The sequence below is a fragment of the Clinocottus analis genome, unplaced genomic scaffold, assembly GCF_023055335.1.
Source record: "Clinocottus analis isolate CAN_PGR_092001 unplaced genomic scaffold, fCliAna1.0.p SCAF_6, whole genome shotgun sequence".
Classification (NCBI taxonomy): Eukaryota; Metazoa; Chordata; class Actinopteri; order Perciformes; family Cottidae; genus Clinocottus; species Clinocottus analis.
In genome coordinates this window covers 8,913,496-8,933,494 of record NW_027176218.1, presented here as the reverse complement: position 1 = coordinate 8,933,494, position 19,999 = coordinate 8,913,496, and the positions used below count along the sequence as shown (strand labels likewise).

At 39.0% G+C, this 19,999-nt stretch overlaps 3 protein-coding genes across 9 annotated transcripts in view; 1 reads left to right on the top strand and 2 right to left on the bottom strand.

Annotated features, from left to right (window-relative positions):
- Nucleotides 1-1,686: 1,686 nt before the first annotated feature.
- Nucleotides 1,687-8,095, bottom strand: fbxl22 (F-box and leucine-rich repeat protein 22). Its single transcript, XM_068602219.1, is given in 3 exon segments — nt 1,687-4,455; nt 7,648-7,999; nt 8,002-8,095. Coding segments are annotated over 3 exon segments (795 nt in total). The 3' UTR covers nt 1,687-4,106.
- Nucleotides 8,096-10,746: 2,651 nt separating this feature from the next.
- usp3 (ubiquitin specific peptidase 3) overlaps nt 10,747-19,999 on the bottom strand; it is a 10,185-nt gene continuing 932 nt past the window's right edge. For both annotated transcript variants that reach the window (XM_068602192.1, XM_068602191.1), the window contains 14 exons: nt 19,904-19,964; nt 19,089-19,220; nt 18,590-18,673; nt 18,271-18,352; nt 17,853-17,932; nt 16,430-16,543; nt 15,924-16,037; nt 15,588-15,737; nt 15,122-15,228; nt 14,330-14,410; nt 14,113-14,231; nt 13,871-13,984; nt 12,533-12,600; nt 10,747-11,535 (listed from right to left, as the gene is read on the bottom strand). In XM_068602192.1, the coding sequence (XP_068458293.1) occupies nt 11,073-11,535; nt 12,533-12,600; nt 13,871-13,984; nt 14,113-14,231; nt 14,330-14,410; nt 15,122-15,228; nt 15,588-15,737; nt 15,924-16,037; nt 16,430-16,543; nt 17,853-17,932; nt 18,271-18,352; nt 18,590-18,673; nt 19,089-19,220; nt 19,904-19,964 (1,769 nt within the window). In that variant the 3' untranslated portion in view covers nt 10,747-11,072. The remainder of the gene's footprint in view (nt 11,536-12,532; nt 12,601-13,870; nt 13,985-14,112; nt 14,232-14,329; nt 14,411-15,121; nt 15,229-15,587; nt 15,738-15,923; nt 16,038-16,429; nt 16,544-17,852; nt 17,933-18,270; nt 18,353-18,589; nt 18,674-19,088; nt 19,221-19,903; nt 19,965-19,999) is intronic.
- ca12 (carbonic anhydrase XII) overlaps nt 18,780-19,999 on the top strand; it is a 22,358-nt gene continuing 21,138 nt past the window's right edge. For 4 of the 6 annotated variants that reach the window (XM_068602198.1, XM_068602197.1, XM_068602195.1 and 1 more), the window contains exon 1: nt 18,780-18,815. The gene's annotated coding sequence lies outside the window, so the exon portion shown is untranslated. Of the gene's footprint in view, nt 18,816-19,770; nt 19,928-19,999 lie in introns of those variants that run through there. The other 2 variants (XM_068602196.1, XM_068602194.1) reach the window with 2 other exon arrangements.

The following is a 19,999-nucleotide window of genomic DNA, read 5'->3' as shown; positions in this document are numbered from 1 at the left end:
TCAACACATGCAACTGCATGTGAAAGAGGTTGTATAAAATCTGCTGATTGTAGCTCAAGACTACATGTTTGAAAATGACATCAAGCTGGAAGTGTGAAGTCAAAAATGAGTGAGTTTAGCAGACCTCTGCAGTCCTCTACTCTTCATAAGGGTTGCAGCTCGAGACTAGAACTACATTCGCTGCTATTAGCATTACACAACAGGGACCAGAATCTTTGAACAAGTCAAGTTGCATTGTGTAAAGGTCTTTAGACAAAAAAAAAGAATAAGCTTACTGTCACCTGCTAAAAAAATTGGTGAAGCAAAATCTAAATAAATACTAATAAGTAAATCAATTACAAACACCACAGATTTCTGTGTTTTGGGATTCACATTAAAATGCAAAAAGCATAAGTTTTCCAAACTAAATGCCAAAGAAAGCCACATGATTAACATCATAGCCTCTTATCTTTCCGTATGAAGCCACTTGTGGAGAGCAGCGCAGCTAATTAAAAGGAGAAGAGAGTTAGGGAGAGTTTCCTTTGGCTTAAATTCTGTAATGAAATTTGTTATTCTGATGAAGTAAGAGTAGCAAATTTAATCAGTTCCTTAGAATTAGCATTTTACCCAATTTTCTGTCAGGGGAACAAAACTTAAAGCTTGCTGTTCATTAAGTTCAGATCTGCCCACGTGCCAGTCCAGAAGCTCCTTCTCTGTTCTTAAAGACTTGCATTTAGTCGGAAGGTAATCGAAATCTGCACATTAGTAGTATTATTAGATGTCCCCATGAAGTACAGGCGTGAGTACATTTAGTACTTTACTAGTACTGTACTAACATGCAATTTGAGGTAATTGTTGAGCTTCTTTATTGTATTACCTCTCCTTCACTGCATTTCACAGACAATTATTGTAATTTTCGCTCCCCTATATTCATTTGACAACCACAGTTATTTAGCAAATTAAGACTTGAACCTGTTGGGCGGGTTGGGTTTCTTTGGCTAAAATTTTAATATGGAAACTACAAGTTGAAGCAAAATTTAAACAATTAATATTTCAGTGGGAGGGTTTTATAATAAAACATCAAAAGGTGAAATCTGACAATGTCACATCCTATAATGCTGCGACTGAAACACTCCCCAGGCAAGTCAAACAAGTCTGTGTTTTTCTCTCTAATGTCTAAGAAGCATATCATTAAGATAAAATGTTTCATCTGGCTTCAACCAGAAACCTTTTGGCACAATATACTACTTTAGTACTTTGAAAACTTGAAGCATCTAGCAGGTTCTTTTCATAAAGGAAGCTTATAATTGAAACGTGTGGTCTGTTTGGAGCCATTAGCTTCAACCTCCTCACTCAGTCTGTTCACTTGAACTTGCTTGAACAAGTTTAAACGGCTTCGCAGTCCCTCCTGGAGACAGATTGTGTGCGTCCATATTTGATCTGAGGGGATTCATATTAAACCAGCTCTCTCATAAACTAAAAAGGATAGTGAAATACTCAACTCAACTTTATTTATACCTTCCATATCCTAAGAGCTTCTCAGATTAAAACAGCACTGACAAAAGACAATTTTGCAACACTAAAGATTACAAAAATAAACAATGAAATGTTGTTATAGAATAAACACATGACAAAAAATAGCATGACAACTAATTATTAAGACTTTAAACTAAGACAACAAAAGTCTTAAGTAAAAACCAGGCTGAAAACATAGTTTATTTAAAAAATGTCCACTGAGAGGAATACAGTTGAAGGCGGCCAACAGTTTTTTTTTTAAATGTTAAGACAAGAGAGCATTGTACTAGTCAAGATCATGATACATGAATGTATTGTTGGGTGTCATCAGTATACTTTGGCATTCAATGTTATGCGTTCTGATGACATCACCAAGTGGTATCTTACAGAGATTAAAAAACAATTGGCCCGAAAATAAAACAGAATGTTCCAGAACCCCAAAACTTAAAAAAAAACATTGACCACCACAATTTGTAATTCAATGTACTGTTCCAGAAGAGATTGAAAGAGAAAAACAGTATACGTATTTCCTGAAATGTTGAGATATGAATCTCAGACACAGTGAGCTGCGTTCATGGTGCTGCACAGTTTAATCAAATATCAATTCACACACACCGCGTAATAGGATGATCCAACGCAGTATTTTCAGATACAAACGTAACACAAACTTATCTTTTGTTCTTTACTTTTCTGGATATATTAACTGAAGGAGCTGCATAGATAAGGAGTCTTAGTACTTGCATTAGTATTGATGAGGTAACATAAAAGCTGCAGCTGCCGCAAACTGAATAGCGTGCGTAGCAATGCAGTGCTTTCAAAGACATGCATCTAGGCAGCAGGTCTTTCAAGTTTGTTATATTATTTAAAAAATGTGTCCCTGCAGTAGAAACAAACAGAGCAGTTATGTTTTTACACGTCTGGGGTTGAGTCCTCTATGCAGCAGGGTGTGCCTCAGTAGTCTCCCTATACCTGGAACTTGTATATTTCTTCATAGTAAATGATAGAGTTTGTCATCCGGCCTCAAAGCAGTGAGCCTCTGTCTCTCTGTGCAACAGCAGGGTTATATAACAGCAGAGTTATATTTATGACGTTGGTCTAGGGCTTTTTGGTATATTGTAACAGCACATGCTATACTATCGTCATCCAGCCTTGAGGCTTTTCTTTTGTCGCCATTGTGTGTTTCATTGAAGGGTAACCAGATGTTTACAAAGCTATCATGGGGAGAAAATGCATAAATAATGTGATTATATCTAATTCTAATGTGTTCTGACTGAATTTGCAAATGTTTGATGTCACTGGAAAGTACTCTTGAATGTAGTCTTGATGCTTGGTTAATGACTTAAAAGCCAAATGGAATTTGAAACCGATCTTGCAGCTGAAACTACTATAAGCACATTTCTCAGCTAATTTAGTTTCATGTAACCAAGCACCCAAACTGTTTGTCCATTACGGAGGGCCAGCAAATAGACTTCATATAGAAATTCTGTTCATTTTGCTTGATTAAGTCCCACAAATCTGAACAACTAGCAATAGAAAACAGAAATACGATATTGTTACTGAATGCAATTAAAATCATTTTGCATAAAGGTTGTGTACAAAATACACTTTACTGTCATTCTGCAATAACGGATTAACACACACCAGCTAATGGATCATTGTTGCCTCAGAAGCGGTCCTGTATTCAAGTTGATGTTTTCTTTTTGAGCGGCAACTCAACAGCATTTATGACCCATTGTATTGTAAATCTAATTAACATGATAACTATTTAAACTGAATTTTCACATTCAGATGGAACGTTTACTGACCCTCACAAAGCAATAGAAATTGTCTTCAACACATTTAATAGATAAACACACACACACACACTCACTGCTTAAATAAAACACATACACACATTAAGTATGAAACAGTCAATTAAAAAAAAAACATTATCTGATTGAAAAACGCCAGGTTTCTACAGTAGCCCGGAACAACCAACCAAACAGTGTCTACCATTACCTGTCTTATCCTAACAGACACACCTACACACCTTTTCTACTGTGTAGGTGTTCATAACTAATCTGGGAGAGATGTGTGTATTATCTTAATCAAACTGTCAAATGCTAATAAAGGAAGAGTTTGGCATTTTGAGAAATGTGATACTCACAGTCAACAGTCAATATGTAGCTGAAACCAGCAGGTGGTTAGCATAGCGTATTGCATAAAGACGGAAATGGGGGTAAACGGCAGGCCTGTGTGAAGCTTAATTTTTAACATTTAGACTGATCAAATCTCAGAAATAAAGCGAATATAGTAACAAACAAATAAAGTAACAAACTATTCCTTTAAAACTGGAATCATAAGGATTATTGATAAGGTCATCTGTGTGCGACTTAATTGTGAGTGTCTCTGAAATTCTCCCTGGTTAAGATAACATGGAATTGAGACAGCCTAAACCGTACATGTCTTTGTAAGGAGGATTCATGTTCAACATGTGTTGTATAAAAAGGTATAAAAAGGGTACAAAAGCACTTCTATTAAATACAGATACCAATCTGAACAAAGGCATCATAGTCAGGTCTTAAAAAGTCAAAATTTACAAAAATGTTGTCCCTTGTGATCCAGCATTTGCATCAGGAGAACTGCAGGATTTTCTGCATTGTCCTCCTGAGTGTCACCCTCTCCTCAGGCTTGCTGTCTGGGATCATATCAGCGCTCCTCTCTGCACTCAGCTGGATGCCTGGCCTCATCTTTCTGACAGCCTGCAGGCCTGCCTGAGTGATGTTCCTGCAGAAGTCCACCTTGACCTCCTCCAGACTGAGCCCGTGAGCCACCACACCCTCCAGGCTGCAGTCGGTGATGCGGACACAGTTCTCCAGGTGGAGGAAGCGCAGCTTCCTGCAGCGCTGCAGTACGGAGATCACATCCTGGTCAGTGATGTGTCCACAGCCAGACAGGGTTAGCCAGAGCAGGTTGGGACACCTGGAGCACAGACAGCAGTCAGTTACATCAGTGACAGGTTAGCACACACATGATGTCGTACAACCAGTGCATCAGCTGTTTTGTGTCATCTTTACTCATCACGCCATAGGGCATATTGTATAATAGAGAGGGATTAGTTTCGTAAGTCTTCGGTAAGTTTTAAAGAGGCGATGCGGTTTGGCACGTGCGTTGTCTCTTGAATAGAATTAGATAACAGATGAGAACATAAAGATTGGGGCCTGATCTGAACCGTGCGTGACTAAGATCAACCGTAAACAACTTCGCTGTGAGGCAGCACATGGTCTGTTTAACAATGGAGCAGCCTAATGCAGAGACCAAGCTATCTTCTCTTTACACACTGTCCTACTGGGCATGTGTTTCCATTCTGTAAAAAGCTTTTGTGACTAAACAAAGTATGTTGAACGAGGATGGTGATGATAAATTACAGCAACGAAAGTGCATTTTCTCATGCTCAATTTTACAGGAATAGGTGATTTACTCCTGTGAAAAAATGCATGTTTACTGCATGTGTCAGGAACTGCAACCTACTGGCAGGCCAGGACCACACAGAGCTTGCAGACAAACACTCTAGTGGCAACAGATCGAGGATCTCATTCACGTTCACTGATGCAGATTACATAAAGTCTTACATAATCTTACCACATGTGAGCCGAACATTTTCCAGTTGCCTGCAAGTGTTGAGGGGGCTGCCCCACTAACCTCTGAACATGGGGTAGCACAGTCAATCCACGTGCCTCGTTGCATTGCTACACGAGGCCAATGTTGGTCTTTATCAGCGGATGTGACGGCACGGGAATGACTTTACCAAGAAAAAAGAAAAAAGAAGGGGTGGGGCTGTGGAACAACAGCTCAAAGCCAGCTGTATTTAGAGATTCAGCAGTCTCTAACAACTGTCTGTCTGTCTGTCTGTCTGTGTCTGTCTGTCTGTCTTATATGTCATTTTATACGTTCACATTAAAGCAAACAGCATGAAGGGCAGTCTGGTCGGAGCACAAGCAGAACACCACACTGCTATCCTGTAATCACCAATTTAATGACCGGTTTGTTATTTTGTCTGGTCAAATTATCCAGTGGACTATAAAAGGAACTGAAGGCATACATTTAACATTATAATGCTTTCGGTCTCTCGAGTTTGTATCAACTATGCTAAACTGAATTTTTGGACATCTCACAACCAACAGTTATTTTCAAAAGCATATCAGCTGAAACTGTGAGCAGAAGTCTAACTTATAACTTAAATATTAGCCCAAGACATGGACTCATTTTGAGAGAGAAAGCTTTCAAATGGTGTATATGACATTTTGGAATGAAACTACTCAAAACTATGTACCCGTGCCAAAGCTTCTTGTGATACCAACACTGGCATGTCGAGCATGTTAATTTATGTTGTATAACTCTTCTTATATAACTGTGACCTCAAGATAATCAAGTCTGAGTTCTTGATTTAATGTAGTCATCTGGCGCTGACTATATTAGTGGAGCTTAACACAGTTAACCCCACTATAAAGAGGCCCGAGCTTGGCGTCAGAGTTTGCTCGGAGTCTCATCGAGGAAGAGGCAGGCAGAGACAGACGCACATGTTCATTCCTCGAACAGCAACAAAGAGCCAATTGTAGACTCCACCTGCCTGCATAAACCTCCAGTCTGCAGCTGACTGGGAGGGAGGGTCAGTGGCCAAATCACTCTTTATCACCCCCACAGCGTCTCCTCGTCCCCTCCTACTTTGTCACGTGCACTTGCTCTCTACCGCCTGAGACAATTTGGGAGGGTTTATCAGTATGCAATGAGTGCGCCTTAAGGGCGTTGAGATACAGCACCCAGAAAAAGAAGGTGGTTCTAGTTTTGAGTGGCCTAACAGCTCTCGTGTCTCGCGTCTCAAATTTCACAATACAGGAAATCCTCACAGGGTCATACACTGAGCCAGTGAGCCAGCCCCTCGTTCCCTCCTCTTGTCCCGGCCAGCTGCGGTGGCCGGACTCCCTCACATCAACGGTTATTACTGCTTCCTTGCAGAAATGATTCAGAGACCTCCTTATGCCTCTCCAGGCCAAGTCCTGTAGGCAGCCAGCCTCGCACACAAGTCCAAAAGCCAATAGAGCTACGTTTCAGGGACACATCAAATCCAACGCCACATTATTTAATAGAGTTTTATATTTGACCACAGTTGTGTTAGAATCAGTCTCATGTCCCACAGATGTGTCCCCTTTCTGCCTCTAGTCGGCTCCAGATACTCCATCTGTTTCTCATGATTTTCTTCCCTGCTTCCTAAAACTGAACATGGTAGTTTCAGTAAGCCAGGTGCCTCTTAATGAAAACCATTTTGTGCCCTGAAGTGGTGTGAATGACCCCAAAAAACCCGGACATTATGTGATTATTCTCAAAACACTCTTCCCAAAATCTTCCCAAAATCTATTCAGATCATTTACTTAAGTACATGTGGCAATTGACTACAAAGTGAAAATACTCAACAAGTAAAAGTTCTGCATTCAAAACTAAGTCAAAGTATCAGTATTATTGTTTTCTTAAATTAGCAAAAGTAAATGTAAAAATGGTTACTGATGTCTGTAAAAAGTTCATAACAATTGTATATTTAGTTTAAGAAGTAGGAGAATGTTCTCAATCCCTAAAGGGACACTTAATCCTTCAGTTCAAAGGCACCAAATCCGAGGTAGATTTAATGTCAAGAGTAACTAAAGTGCTCAGACAAATGTAGTGGAATAAAACATATTAGATTTGCCTCTGAGATGTGATGGTCGTGGTAAAAAGTTGCATGAAATGGAAATACTAGTACCTCTATTTTGCACTTAAGTACAGTACTTGAGTAAATGTACTTTAACACAGAGGCCAAGTCCCACAAGAGAGCTACTGAAAGAGTTAAAGCAGAAAAAACTTTCTTTTTTTCTCAATGTTCTGCTTACTTTTTAGTGAATTAGGAGAGCAGTTTACTATTTGGAGACTCCAAAAGTTTTTTTAGTTTCCAGTAACTAACTAATTAGTTTAACTGGAAGGATGTTATTAAGTATACATTGTTTTGTTTTAAGGTGTCACAAGCCAAAAAGCCGCTGCTTTAGATTAGATAAAATACAAGAGATGTTTTGTTCACCCTCTGGTGGTCTATTTCATCACAGAGTGCACAACAGAGCAGGAGGGGGAAAGCACACAAACACTCACATGCGGCAGACATGGGTCAGGAAAGTGCTGACCCGGCTCTCGTGTTTACTGCAGATGTCCTTCTGAAACGAGCTCTTCAACCAGTCCTCAATGTTGCACACTTGCAGGACCCTGCTGGAGTACCAGCAAACTGTCAAGTAACGCAACGAGGGTCCCAGTACAAAATTGTCCCTCGTCAGCTGACACGGGGAGCTGAAATTGAGGAGAGTCCAGAGGCAGGGGTCCAAGAAGGCCTCACGCAGCCAATGACAGGTAAGGGACAAACTCCTCCGACTGTCCTTGTCTAGGAAGGAGAAAAGGTGGAGGAGACATTCGCGGTTGAGCTGGGTCAGCTGCATGGTGAGCCGTCCTCAGACAGAAAGAGAGGCCTCGTCCCTGCGGTGGCAATTGGCCTGCTGGTAAGCAGCAACAATGCGCCTGCAGCCCGTATTGTGTGGCCCAGATACATGATGCCTCCTCCGGCACATGCTGCAGGCCTGCACATATATGGTCTGGAGTGCTCGCTATTTTGGGAAGACAACTGGCAGTACGGTCAAAGATGGTAGCGTTCGAGCCATACGCTCCCTTTCCTTCTGTCATGGCTCTCAACAGGCGGCGAGTGCTGGACTGATCCAGATGTTTAGACTGTGCTGGCCTAGTTCTCAGATAGGCCTGCAGATACTCACACACTGAGTGACACCAAACAAGAGAATGTATAGACTGAAGTTTGTACAGTCCTATAACAGCAATAATAATTTGACCCTCACTGCAGAATGATGGTAATTTGATTATAGGAGGTGGTTTTCACTTTCATTATTTTTCATAAAGGAGTTGGCCTCGATGCCCTTTTAAGAATCTTTAAATAGATAATTCATTTGGGTAACTATATCGGATTGAAAATAAAGATAGTGTTTCAAATTAAAGGTAGGCTAATGTTTTGTCTGTTAAATATATCAGGATGAAATAAAAATATAATGCAAACATAAATCCAAATGAGTTGAGTTAGCCTCTCTGCACAGCATCAACAATAAACATATGTTTTACAAAGGTAGTGCAGTTTATACATTAGAATCTGTTGAACTCTTTGCGCTGAATCAAAAGAAGACCTAACAATAGATCTTTACCCACTTTTGATTCATATACAAGGTAATTACATAGTCTAATCGTGTCATGACCTAAACATGACAAACCCTTCATGTGAAAGTCACAAGCGCAGTGTTGCGTAGGCTGAAAGGAACACAGCGAACTATGACTCAGAGAGGGTTTCAAATTGATTATTTGAAGCACGGAGGACATAGTGAGATGACGAAAAGGCAAAGTACCATTGAGTCTATGTCATGACCCCACACAACATTACCAGTTGGGTCATGTTCCACTTGTTATTACCAATCTAGAAAAAAAAAACAGAACAGGACATTGGGAAATGCCACTTTTTGGAAAGCCGATTACAGTCTGTGCTGTGACTCAGTGTCACAGTGTTCTTAACCAGACCTCTGATCTGACAAACACAATGCAATGTGAGCGTAGTATTAGCAGCTGTGATCTAGCCTCCAAGAGGATAAGAAGAGGGGGGCAGGAGGGGAAGCACTTGTGTGTCATTAATGGGGACAGAGTAGCGAGCACACAGCCACCTGTGAGCAGGCGAGGAAGAGCAGCTGTTCATCATCATACAGGAGCGCTTGTTCCTGGCTGAACGAGGAGGCTGACTGGCTGGCACGTGTCCCGAGGGGGAGATCTTGTGTGTGTGTGTGTGTGTGTGTGTGTGTGTGTGTGCGCGTGTGGGCGGAGATGTTCGCTAGAGGAAAACAACATTAAAGGCTTGCTATAAATGTGCTCTCTCCTTTAAGGTCGTACTTCTCAAAGGCAGTTTTTTAACAGACACAATTATAGCTTCTTGGACAATAATGTCAACACAATCTACCCTCTGTGTTGTGAAAGGACAGTTCCTGACATGCAAATTGTGTACATATTGGCACTTATATTTCAAATTTGCTATTAAAGTTCCTGAAGGGACATAAACAAACCACTGACTTACAAAAATACATTAAAGGCTACATTATGTGCTGAAAGAATTATTTTGATAACGTTTTGTTGGCCTTTAATTTAGAGCTTCAATCAATTTTCATAACTAATTAATCTGCCAATTAATTCCTTGACTGATTAATGAAGTGTTTGGTCTCATTAACCTTTTAATTATTCATGAGATAAATGTCCCACGCAATTGCTTAGAGCCTATTGATAAACTTGACAAATCATGTTTTTGGTCTGAAGAACCATCTCAAGCCCAAACATATTCAGTTTATGAGCCAGACAAGGACACGCTGTACATTTTCACATTTGATTCTGAAAGAATCATTTCTATTTGTTTTCCATTTTACCCTAACAAATAATTACTTCAATGCAGAGTTGATTATAATAGCTGCACATTCCTTTTCTGTTGAACTTCATATTGTTTCAGCTCAACTGTCCTGCACTTTCCTAGATCGTGTTCTTAATGCTGCTAAGTAACACTGAACACTATAAACTGTAGACAAGTTTAAATATATTTTAACTGTAGTTCATGACTCGAAGGGTGAATCAAAAATAAACTCCCCATGAACTACAAAGGAGATTAATTTCCTTATGAAAGTGTGGTGGCATGATTCTAGGCCTTTATTATTATTATTATTATGATTAATAATAATTCAGCTTCAGCCACTTTGACATAATACTTTACTGCTAAAGAGATGAAAAAACTACCTGGTCTTTCTATAGTCTTCAGAAAACAGTGATCATCAAGATTTTTTTCCACCACATAAAATAAACCACTAATATACTTTGAAAAAAAGTCTCCGTTGTATTTTGCCATGCTGACTTTGTCTCTAAGACTTTTTCAGATAAACATAGCAGGAATAACAAAAGAATTGAGTGATAATTTCCTTTACATTGGTTCTGGTCAAGAAGCTGAAAGAATTTTGTGAAGCCGTAATGTATAAGTATCAACTAACAGAACAAAAAGGTTCTTAAGAAGTAAATTACAAATTTAGAAAGTTTAAAAACAATAGAAATTTGAATTATTGTTACAATGACAGTGTACTGACACAATCAATTTCTTCAGTCTCGGCTAAATATTGGACAAACTGAGGTTTTCCAGGCTACAGCTTTACTTCATCTTTTAAACAATCACAGTTGGAATCTATTACATACAGAGAAGTCTACCTCAACGGAGGAATACAACATCAAGGAAATAAATGCAAATAATCATACTAAACATATCTCAAGCAGAAAATTATACAGGATGTCACCATGCAGGTCATAAAAATAAAATAATATTTTTTTAAAAAAGTACTAAAAGTAGCACATACATTAAACGTGAAAATAACTATTTAAACTCAAGCACGATGAGAAATGTGATTAAGGTGAAGCCAAAATGGAGTGACTAGCTGGTCTGAGGCAGTCTGACAGAATCATTGTGCAGCGGCTGCTTGGCTGGCTTCCTCTGTTGCCGCCTTGTTTGAGGTATCACTATCTGTTGCAGCATCAATTGAAGCAGCGTTGGCTTTATCCATTTCAGCCATGTCTTTAGCCGCATTTTCCAATGCAGCATTATCTAGGGCTGCCACATCCTGGGTATTCATGTGTGATGCTGGCACATCTATCAAAACCATGTCTGTGGCAACCATGTCTGCTGCAACCTTGTCCTGAGCAACTTCTTCTGAAGGACCGCTGTCTGAGGCTGCCGTGTCCACAGCAGGCTTGTTGGTGGCAGTCTTGTCTGAGGCCATCTGTTCAGTCCGCTCCACGTAAAAGAGGATGTAGGCTTTGGCCTTCCTCACTATGTCCTCATTGCTCAGACTCACTGTGCTGTCGTTGAAGTGGTACCATCGGCTCTCGTGGCTGCCATATGCAGTATAATGCCCTGATCCAACCCTGGGAACACAGACACATACATCACGTTCTGCTGTCTGGCTTCTGAGAAGACTGGCTGCTTCAGTGAGATGAACGTATTCTGCTCAGCAGCGCAACATCGCCACTTAGAGGCAAAAGGTAACACAGCAGCGCTTTGACGAACAGCGCTTGGCCAATGTTAAAGCTTTTTCAAGGACCCTCAGCCTAAATTAAAATTGGACACCTCCATCTGCACTACTTGCACTATTACTACCTTTCTGCACTAATATCCAAAATTCATTGTTCATATATATTATTCAATATATATATTGTACATATTCGTTAAATGTTAATGTTGATGCTTTGTTTCTGTGTTTTACTTGGTTGTCCTTAATGTTTTTTAAATTTCTCTCGTTTATTTTTATATAATATGTACGAAGAGAGCAAAGAGTAACCAGAGTCAAATTACACACACACACACACACACACACACACACACACACACACACAATAAAGGTGATTCTGATGCCTTGAATTTTTTTAAACTTTTTTTTCTTTATAAATACAGTTGTCCACAAGGCTCTTCTACAAAGTTGCATCTGAATTGTGTATACTGTAACTCTGTGACTGTTAGCCAACTCTGGTGAGCAGAGCTGATCAGCAGATCATAGTCTTACAATTATTTTCAGAAAAGATGCCTGTGTATAAAAAGGATTGAGCATACGACTGAATAAATGACTTGGATTTTACTGCAGGAGTTGTGTGAGAGTTTGTAAACGCAAGTTTTTGTATAATTGTTCTGTTAAACACCATTCACTTCAATTCGTCAAGAATTTTCTGTTTAAGGATTCTTTGTTCATTGTTAAGGCATGTGAGAAAAACAAAGATTTCTCCATGAATCACACAAGGTCACACAGGGTGACAGCGAGTAACTGGTGAATTTAGGGCTCAGATATTCTTCTAAGGGGAAGATTGAACAAATATTAAATTTCAACTTCTCCAGTTGTGCGTTTAAACAGGGGGTACTCCATCAACTTACCCAGATCCGTGATGCACTACGACAGCAACAAGGTCATACAGGCAGCTTTCTGGTAATGAATTCTCTGGCTGCAAACATAAAAAAAGACAAGAATATTATAATTCCTTACTGTGCTGAACCACAGTACCAAAAACATCATGCCACAGAACGACGGTGAGTTCAAGCCAAACAAGGAAAACCTAGACAACCGTAATGCCCCGATCATACCCGATGATCTGAGTATGCTTTGCAAAGATTTATTTGAAAGCACCCGCACTTGAAGCGACACATCATTGTGTTATCAATCCGAAGCATGACAGACACAGACTACCACAGAAAGAGTGACACCATCACCAGCAAGCGCTACGTCTGGTCATGTATACAACTCACGTACACATCAGCTGTGCAGTGAGTTGTAAAGTTGTGCTTTTGAAAGCTAAAGCACCCGTTTTACATTGTGGTACTGGTAATTACATGCAATACAGCCAAAAGCAAGTAGTACACTTTCAGGCGATCTCCCTCTAACAAAAAAGATTGATTGATCTGGTAACTACTTTCTCTAGTAATGGATTTGTTTTTAAAATGTTGAAAACTCGTCACATATGCACCCCAACATCTTCCACCGCCCGTGTCATCTTGTATCGTCTGACCAACATTTTAGTACCCACAGATAATAGTTAACGATGGATTTTAAGCATCTTTGCTGACCATTTGTGTATAATATAATTCGAAGACAATTCACACAGGCAGAGTGTAGACGCCAACATTGATCTTTCTGGTTGTAAACTCGCAAAATGTTTTTTTTTTTCTTCCTGTAGATATAAATCAATTATCACAGGACTCGGGATGTTTTGTATATAAAAAGACCTTCTCTATATTTACAATTAAAATAGTTTATTCTCCGTGCCGTCTGACTTCTGTTTGTGCCAAACTTGCAATGTAGCCATTTTAGTCAGCTGTCTAGCATTTTACTTGAGATCTTTTCATGGTTTTGAATAGGGTCTTGACTCCTTTTTTAAAGTTAGTCAACCATACCCCTTCATTACAAAGGTTTTAATTTTGCACAAGTACTCAAAGTTCTTGTGGTACGGGGAAGTTTCTGAAAAGTATGACGAGGTGACACCAATAAAAATTCCACTAAGATCACAGTGCCAAACTTCTATTTCTCTTTGAATCTTCCATAACAACAGACACATTAAAAGTCTTTGTGTCATTTTAAAGGAGGCCTGAACTGAAATAAGCAGCCGGCGTCTGACCTGCAACGGTTCTTACTGTGCCACTAATGTGAACGACGAGCAATGCCCATTTCCTGACTAAACTGCAGCATTTTCATTGCATGTTCATCATTTTTAGACTCACCTCAAGTAAGTAACGCCTCATGTCCAGGCCTTTCAGTGGAAACTCCACATAGGTATCCACTTTGTTTCTTAAAAAGGCCGTCCAGTGGAACCTTTTTAGATGCAGACACAAAACCTAATATAGGAAATAAAACCTTCAATTATACAAAATATTGTTCTCACTACTTTACTTTCAGATAATGAACTTTTAAATTACTTAGTTATAAAAAGAAAGAAATAATTGAAAAAGTCTGTGTTTTTGACCTTTGGCAGCTTCTGGATCCAGAACTTCTTTGTGGATTTCTGTCGCTTTTTACACTTATGGCAATAGTACAGCTCCGTTTCATCAAGTTCTTCTAGGTCAGTGAAGCTACGCAAGCAGTCTAAAACATAAACAAACCAATACAAAAAGGAGTACACACTTAGATACTAATACTACCAAAAAACTCTGAGACATTACCTCCAACAATGGGAAACTTACCACGCAAAGTGCAGGTCGGCCCTGGCTCCTGGTCCTTACTTCTCTTTTGTCTGAACTGGCTGGGAATGTCCAAAGACAGATCTGAGGGAGTAATATTTAGCATAAATTCTCACATACAGAGCACTTTAATATAATACCCCTAACTTGTTCAAAGAAAATACTGAACCTTCACAACATGTTGTGGCCATTCAAAAACAAAAGACATGCAGACCCCACAGAACCGTCACTACCTTAAGAAAAGGTCGCCATTTAGACAATATTGTGTATATTATAGACACTGCTTAATCTTTTTACTTGACGTAAACAGTGATGGTTCTGGTTAAAAATTATTTAGATCAAAGTTCAACGCAATAAAGTCAAATTGATGCAACACAATCTATATATGGAAGACTTATCACTCTGCTGGGAGTTTTTGGGACGATAGAAACACTGAGTTGTTCAGTGGTGTACAAAGTGAAGCTTCACTCCATTAACAATCTCTAATTGAGAACAGCACAAACCCCAGAACAACACATTTGTATTTTAGTCTGTCATCAATTTACACAGAATTTCCATTATTTGATCAAATATCGTCCTCTGAGGAAAAAAAAAATCCATTGGATTTTATTCCTTTTAGATGGCTGTAAACATGTGCGGCTGCAGAACTGTTTTGGTCATTTGATGCTCAAATCAAAACAAGCTACGAGTAGGCACGTCACGATTATGATGTGTGTGTAGGGCCATTCATAAATGGAAAAAAGGGGTACTCCAGAAAATGCATGTCAGGCGCTTTCGGTTCGTTTGGACTTTTACCAAGAAATGGATCAAACTTCCGAGATTCTGTTCCACAGATCAGGCAGTTGACTTCATTCTGAAGTATGCCACCAAAATTGGATGTGACAACACTGGCAGTCCCATTTCTGTAAAGAATTAAAAAGCAAACAAAGTTATCAATCAATGTACATGCATTCAGCTGTTCGATCCATTTATTAGCAAAGGGATATGCAAAAATGATGATACGCTGGACCAGTCAATGTTAAGAATGAATAACTTCTAAAAGGCTGAGAATACAAACGTAAAGCTATAATGCTTTTAAAAAAAAAAGAAAAAAAAAAAAGTGCAAAAATCAAACTGTATACCAAAATGGGCTATTGAAACAAAAAGAAATGAACTTATTGTAGGACACATCATGTAGGGTAGTATGCCCTTTTAACCCTAAAATAAACTAAAAAACAGAATATACAAATACAAAAATAATGTTACAGTTGCATGGGCTTACATGCAGCATTTTCCCTCTGGACTGGAGATTCTGACCGCATCTTGAGGGGAGACTGGGTGAGACGACCCGTTGCGACTGTACTGGAGCTCCCTGTGGAGGTGGTCCAGCAGGTAACGCATGAACTCATGTGCATCCTGCTGCTGATAGCCCCTGGACACAAACACACAGCTTTAAATGGCATTGTTCCAGTCCGTGATGCAAAATACATCTTTGATAATAGCTTGACTACGATATGTCCGAGGCAAATTTAATAAAAGCAGAACTGAGAAGGAAACGGTTTACTCCTCAACATCAGGAGTTTAAATCTGGCAAATCATCTGTACACCCTCGGCATACCTGAAACTTGGCATGATTTTCCATATTGCATAAAATAAGGAATCTGGACTGAAGGCTGTCTGGCTTCCTTGCCACAGGGAACACAGGGTTTTTCTGAACTCCTCCACCAAAGACCTGTTCAACATAAAACAACCTGGTTACTCTGTTGCACAACCTGGGACAATACACACCAAAAGCCTGTCCAATACTCTATGGATGTTGTTTTTACAGAGGACACCAAGACTTTCAAATACATGACACGCAAACACATACCCAAACATCTGTCAGACTGCATTACAATGTACAGTGTTTTTCATTCATTGTATAACACAATTTCTGCGCTACATAGTGTGTATTATTCTCGTCTAGAATTAAGATAATTATTGTTGTTAGGAGACTCATCAGGAAAAATTTTGAAGGTAATTGTTTACGATCACTCACAAGTAACAATTCTATAGTTGCTGAAAATAATTGTTAGATCATTGCATTCAAGCCCATAAAGCCCCTCCGACAGAATAGGACCTTACACACTGGTGTCCCCTTGGCTTCGGGTGTGGTACATCCTCCTTCCCGCCGTCTTACCACTGCGTAGAGCCACAGCAGGCAACTCCTTGAAATAACAGCTGAACTGCTTGATGTTGCTGTCAAAGAAACCCATTTTGTTATAAAATGTTTCACATCAAAGAGTAGCACATATAACAGAACATGCAACAGGCAGGAGCATCCATTTGAATTAAATGAATGGTCTAAGAACCACTTCTTGATTAGTTCTTACCATTTACCAAAGAAAACAGACAATAAAACCGAGAGGGGAAGTGCAATAATACGAAGCAACAAACCACTGAGTAGACCATCTGCTATACTGCTTACACCAGCACATACACCCAGTGCATGTGAATAGTCATGTCCTTTTTTAGTTGTGATAATATAGAGGGAGACTATTTTTGAAAACTTAGCTAAACATTTGTGTGGAGAGAGATCGTAGTTTTATAACACCATTTATAGAGCTCAATGACTATTTATATGACATAATGCGTCAATATTATTAAGATATGAATCTTCAATCAATTCCACTCTGCCTACCAGCTTTCTGTTTCTCTATACTAAATGTTTCACCTCCTTGATTTGGAATAATAAGCATTCTTGATTGCTTTTCTCTCTCCTCTCAGAGATGATAAATTATGCGTTTGCATTTTAACTGCAGATCAAATCAAGTCTGTGTTACATTATGGCTGACCCTCGTCTAAATCATGCCGTCATTTTTCATTTATTGATGATATAAAATATTTATGAACTTTACGGGGACACTGAAGTTAAAATACAAATACAACAACTATACATTACATAAAATATATACACAACTAGAAATTCAGTCATGAATCAGCCTCATGAGGCATTTCAAGTTTTAACACGGTACTTATTGTAATGGTATCTAATGGAGGCCTGGAAAGTAGTAAAACAGACACATCTAACTGGTAGGAGACCCCCGGGAAGATCCAGGACACACTGGAGGAGTTATATCTCTCGGCTGGCCCGGGAACGCGTCGGGAACCCCCAGAATTAGTTGGTAAATGTTGTGAGCGAGAAGGAAGCTTGGGTCAGCCAGCTGGACCCGCTACCACCGCGACCCAACCCCGGATTAAGCGGATGAAAGTGGTTGGATGGATACATTTAAAAAATATAAAAGGGGCACAATTGGTAAATGGTCATTACTAATACAAAATGTACTTCATATAAACACACCAAAGAAAAAAAAAACATGTGTTAGCTGTGAATTATTTCCTTTGACCGTGTCTCGTTCCCAAGCAGACTGTAATTCCCTTGACTCTGCCTGAGACTGTATTAATAAAGGATGACTTGTAATGCGGCTCCGGGTGTACAGGGACAGAGCTACTCAACCATGCTGAAAACCCAGTTCCCCACCCACAAACTCCATCTTCAGTGCCTTACCTGAGAGACTGCAGAATGGCATTCATGAAGCATGTGTTTCCTAGGTTTCGCAGGCCAGTTGCACCTAAAGCTGCCACATCCTATTAGAGACACGTAAAATGCATTGAGATGTTAATAATCAGTACATGTAAACAAATATTTTTTTAAAAGGTGTAGGAACATTCCTGACTAAAACCAAATTTTAACCGAACATTTAAAGATAGCATGAGTCACCTAGTGTAGCGCTCTATAAAAGGCTGCTATGACTTATTTAATTGGAGCCGTGTCCCAGAGTGTGAATAAAGGCATGTAAATTGAAAAATGTATTTTAGTTTGAACCATAGTTCGGTATTTTGTGCTAAAACACCACTATGGAGCGGCTCAGACCTACAACTTCTACATTCAAAAGAAATCAATTGTAACATTTTCAGCCACTTACATTGTCTTTCGACAACTTGCTATCTGCAGCTGGGTTTTCCTGAAGTTTCCTTTTTCTCTGTCTGTCACCCATCATTAGTGAGCTGAAGGAGGAAAATATTTGATCAGAACACTGATCTTGTCTTGATTATGATAATGTCTCTTTTGATCAGGCATTTAGTTTTTTTGGAGATACATTTTCACTTGCCTTTAGACAATCAATCACTGTCAAAATTATCAAAACAACCGCTTCGTTATAATGACTTAATAATAAATCATTTGGCAAGTGCAATGATGACAGAGCAAAAGCAAAAATGTCTGTTCTTTAGATTTGCACTTACTTTTCTAAACTCTGCAGATGTTCCCTGAGCTTCTGCACCTGCCCAAGCTTGGTGTCATTAACAACAAAGTCATCACATCTGTAACTATAAAATCCACAATCGTCAAAACACATACTTATTTGAAAACAATGAACTTATTGAGATTCCGACCCATTAAAATATTGCATAAGAAACACTATCATTAATCACTGTGGGAGCACGCACCATTTAGCCATGTGTGAATGTGGTAAGAGAGATTTTCATCAAATACTTCTTAATATAGTTAATACAACTCAGATCACTGTGTTTTGCTTGTAATTAAAGTGTCATCATGTGTGGAATAGTACAATAAAAGTGTAAGAATAAAGTAAATTAAATAGTTTAAATACATTAATGATGGTGATAGAAAGATATTTTGTTCTTGTTACCACACCATAACAATCCCATGACTGTACTTTTGCCAGGTCCCACTGTGAGTAATAGATTGTAGACAGATGTGTTGGTCATGAAAGACACTCACCAAAATACGCTGTAGTTGCTGCAGTCCATGCAGACAGAATGATGTGACTTTTCTTTCTCCTGTTTCTCACTCTTCTTTTGACCAATGCCTTGACTATCTTCAAAGTGTTTCTTTGCATGCCCATTGACATATCTATAAAAAGAGATTATTTAAGGACACACAACATATAGAACGACCAGAAACTGAATCTAAAATTGAGTATTGATCAACTATGGTGGTCCTCGTTGACGACAATCGACGAGAGAATGTCTTACAATCTGGAAAAACATAGTACGTATGCTGTACAATACATTTTAAAAAAAAGATTAGTAAGTTCTGAATACATAACATGGCCTTGTTAAAACAAAGATGCAAACTGAAAATTCCATATTTCCTGGATTATATTTGAAGAGTCTTTGAGGAACTGGAAATGTCTCCAAAACAGTACTCAATTCTTGTCACATGACCTAAGTCTTGCAAAGATATCTAAAGAGTAAAACATGCCAAGCAATGGGATTTTAATGTAAAAGCAGAATTAGGGATCACCAAAGAAAAAACAGCTCAGAAAATGTCTTATCCAAATACTTTTCTCATGGAAGGTTTTTAAAAAGAAACATTTTATACACAGCCATCTTAGTGACCACTTACTGAGTTATGCAGACTAAACACATTAATTGATGTACTGCAGCTTTTACATAAATGTATAATGGATTAGTTTGTCCCAAAGTCAAAATGGTGACCAAAAGCAAAAGGTTTGAGACACATCGGTTGCTAGTGAGATAATGTTTACTTTTACAACTATAACTTTAATTGTAAACTAAATGGCAACAAATTACCTTCCACAATGGACCATCAGACAGGTAAGGCAAATCCATGGACTCTTATTAGACCTACAAGCTGGAGGAAAGAAAAGAGGAAGTCTTAAATAAGAT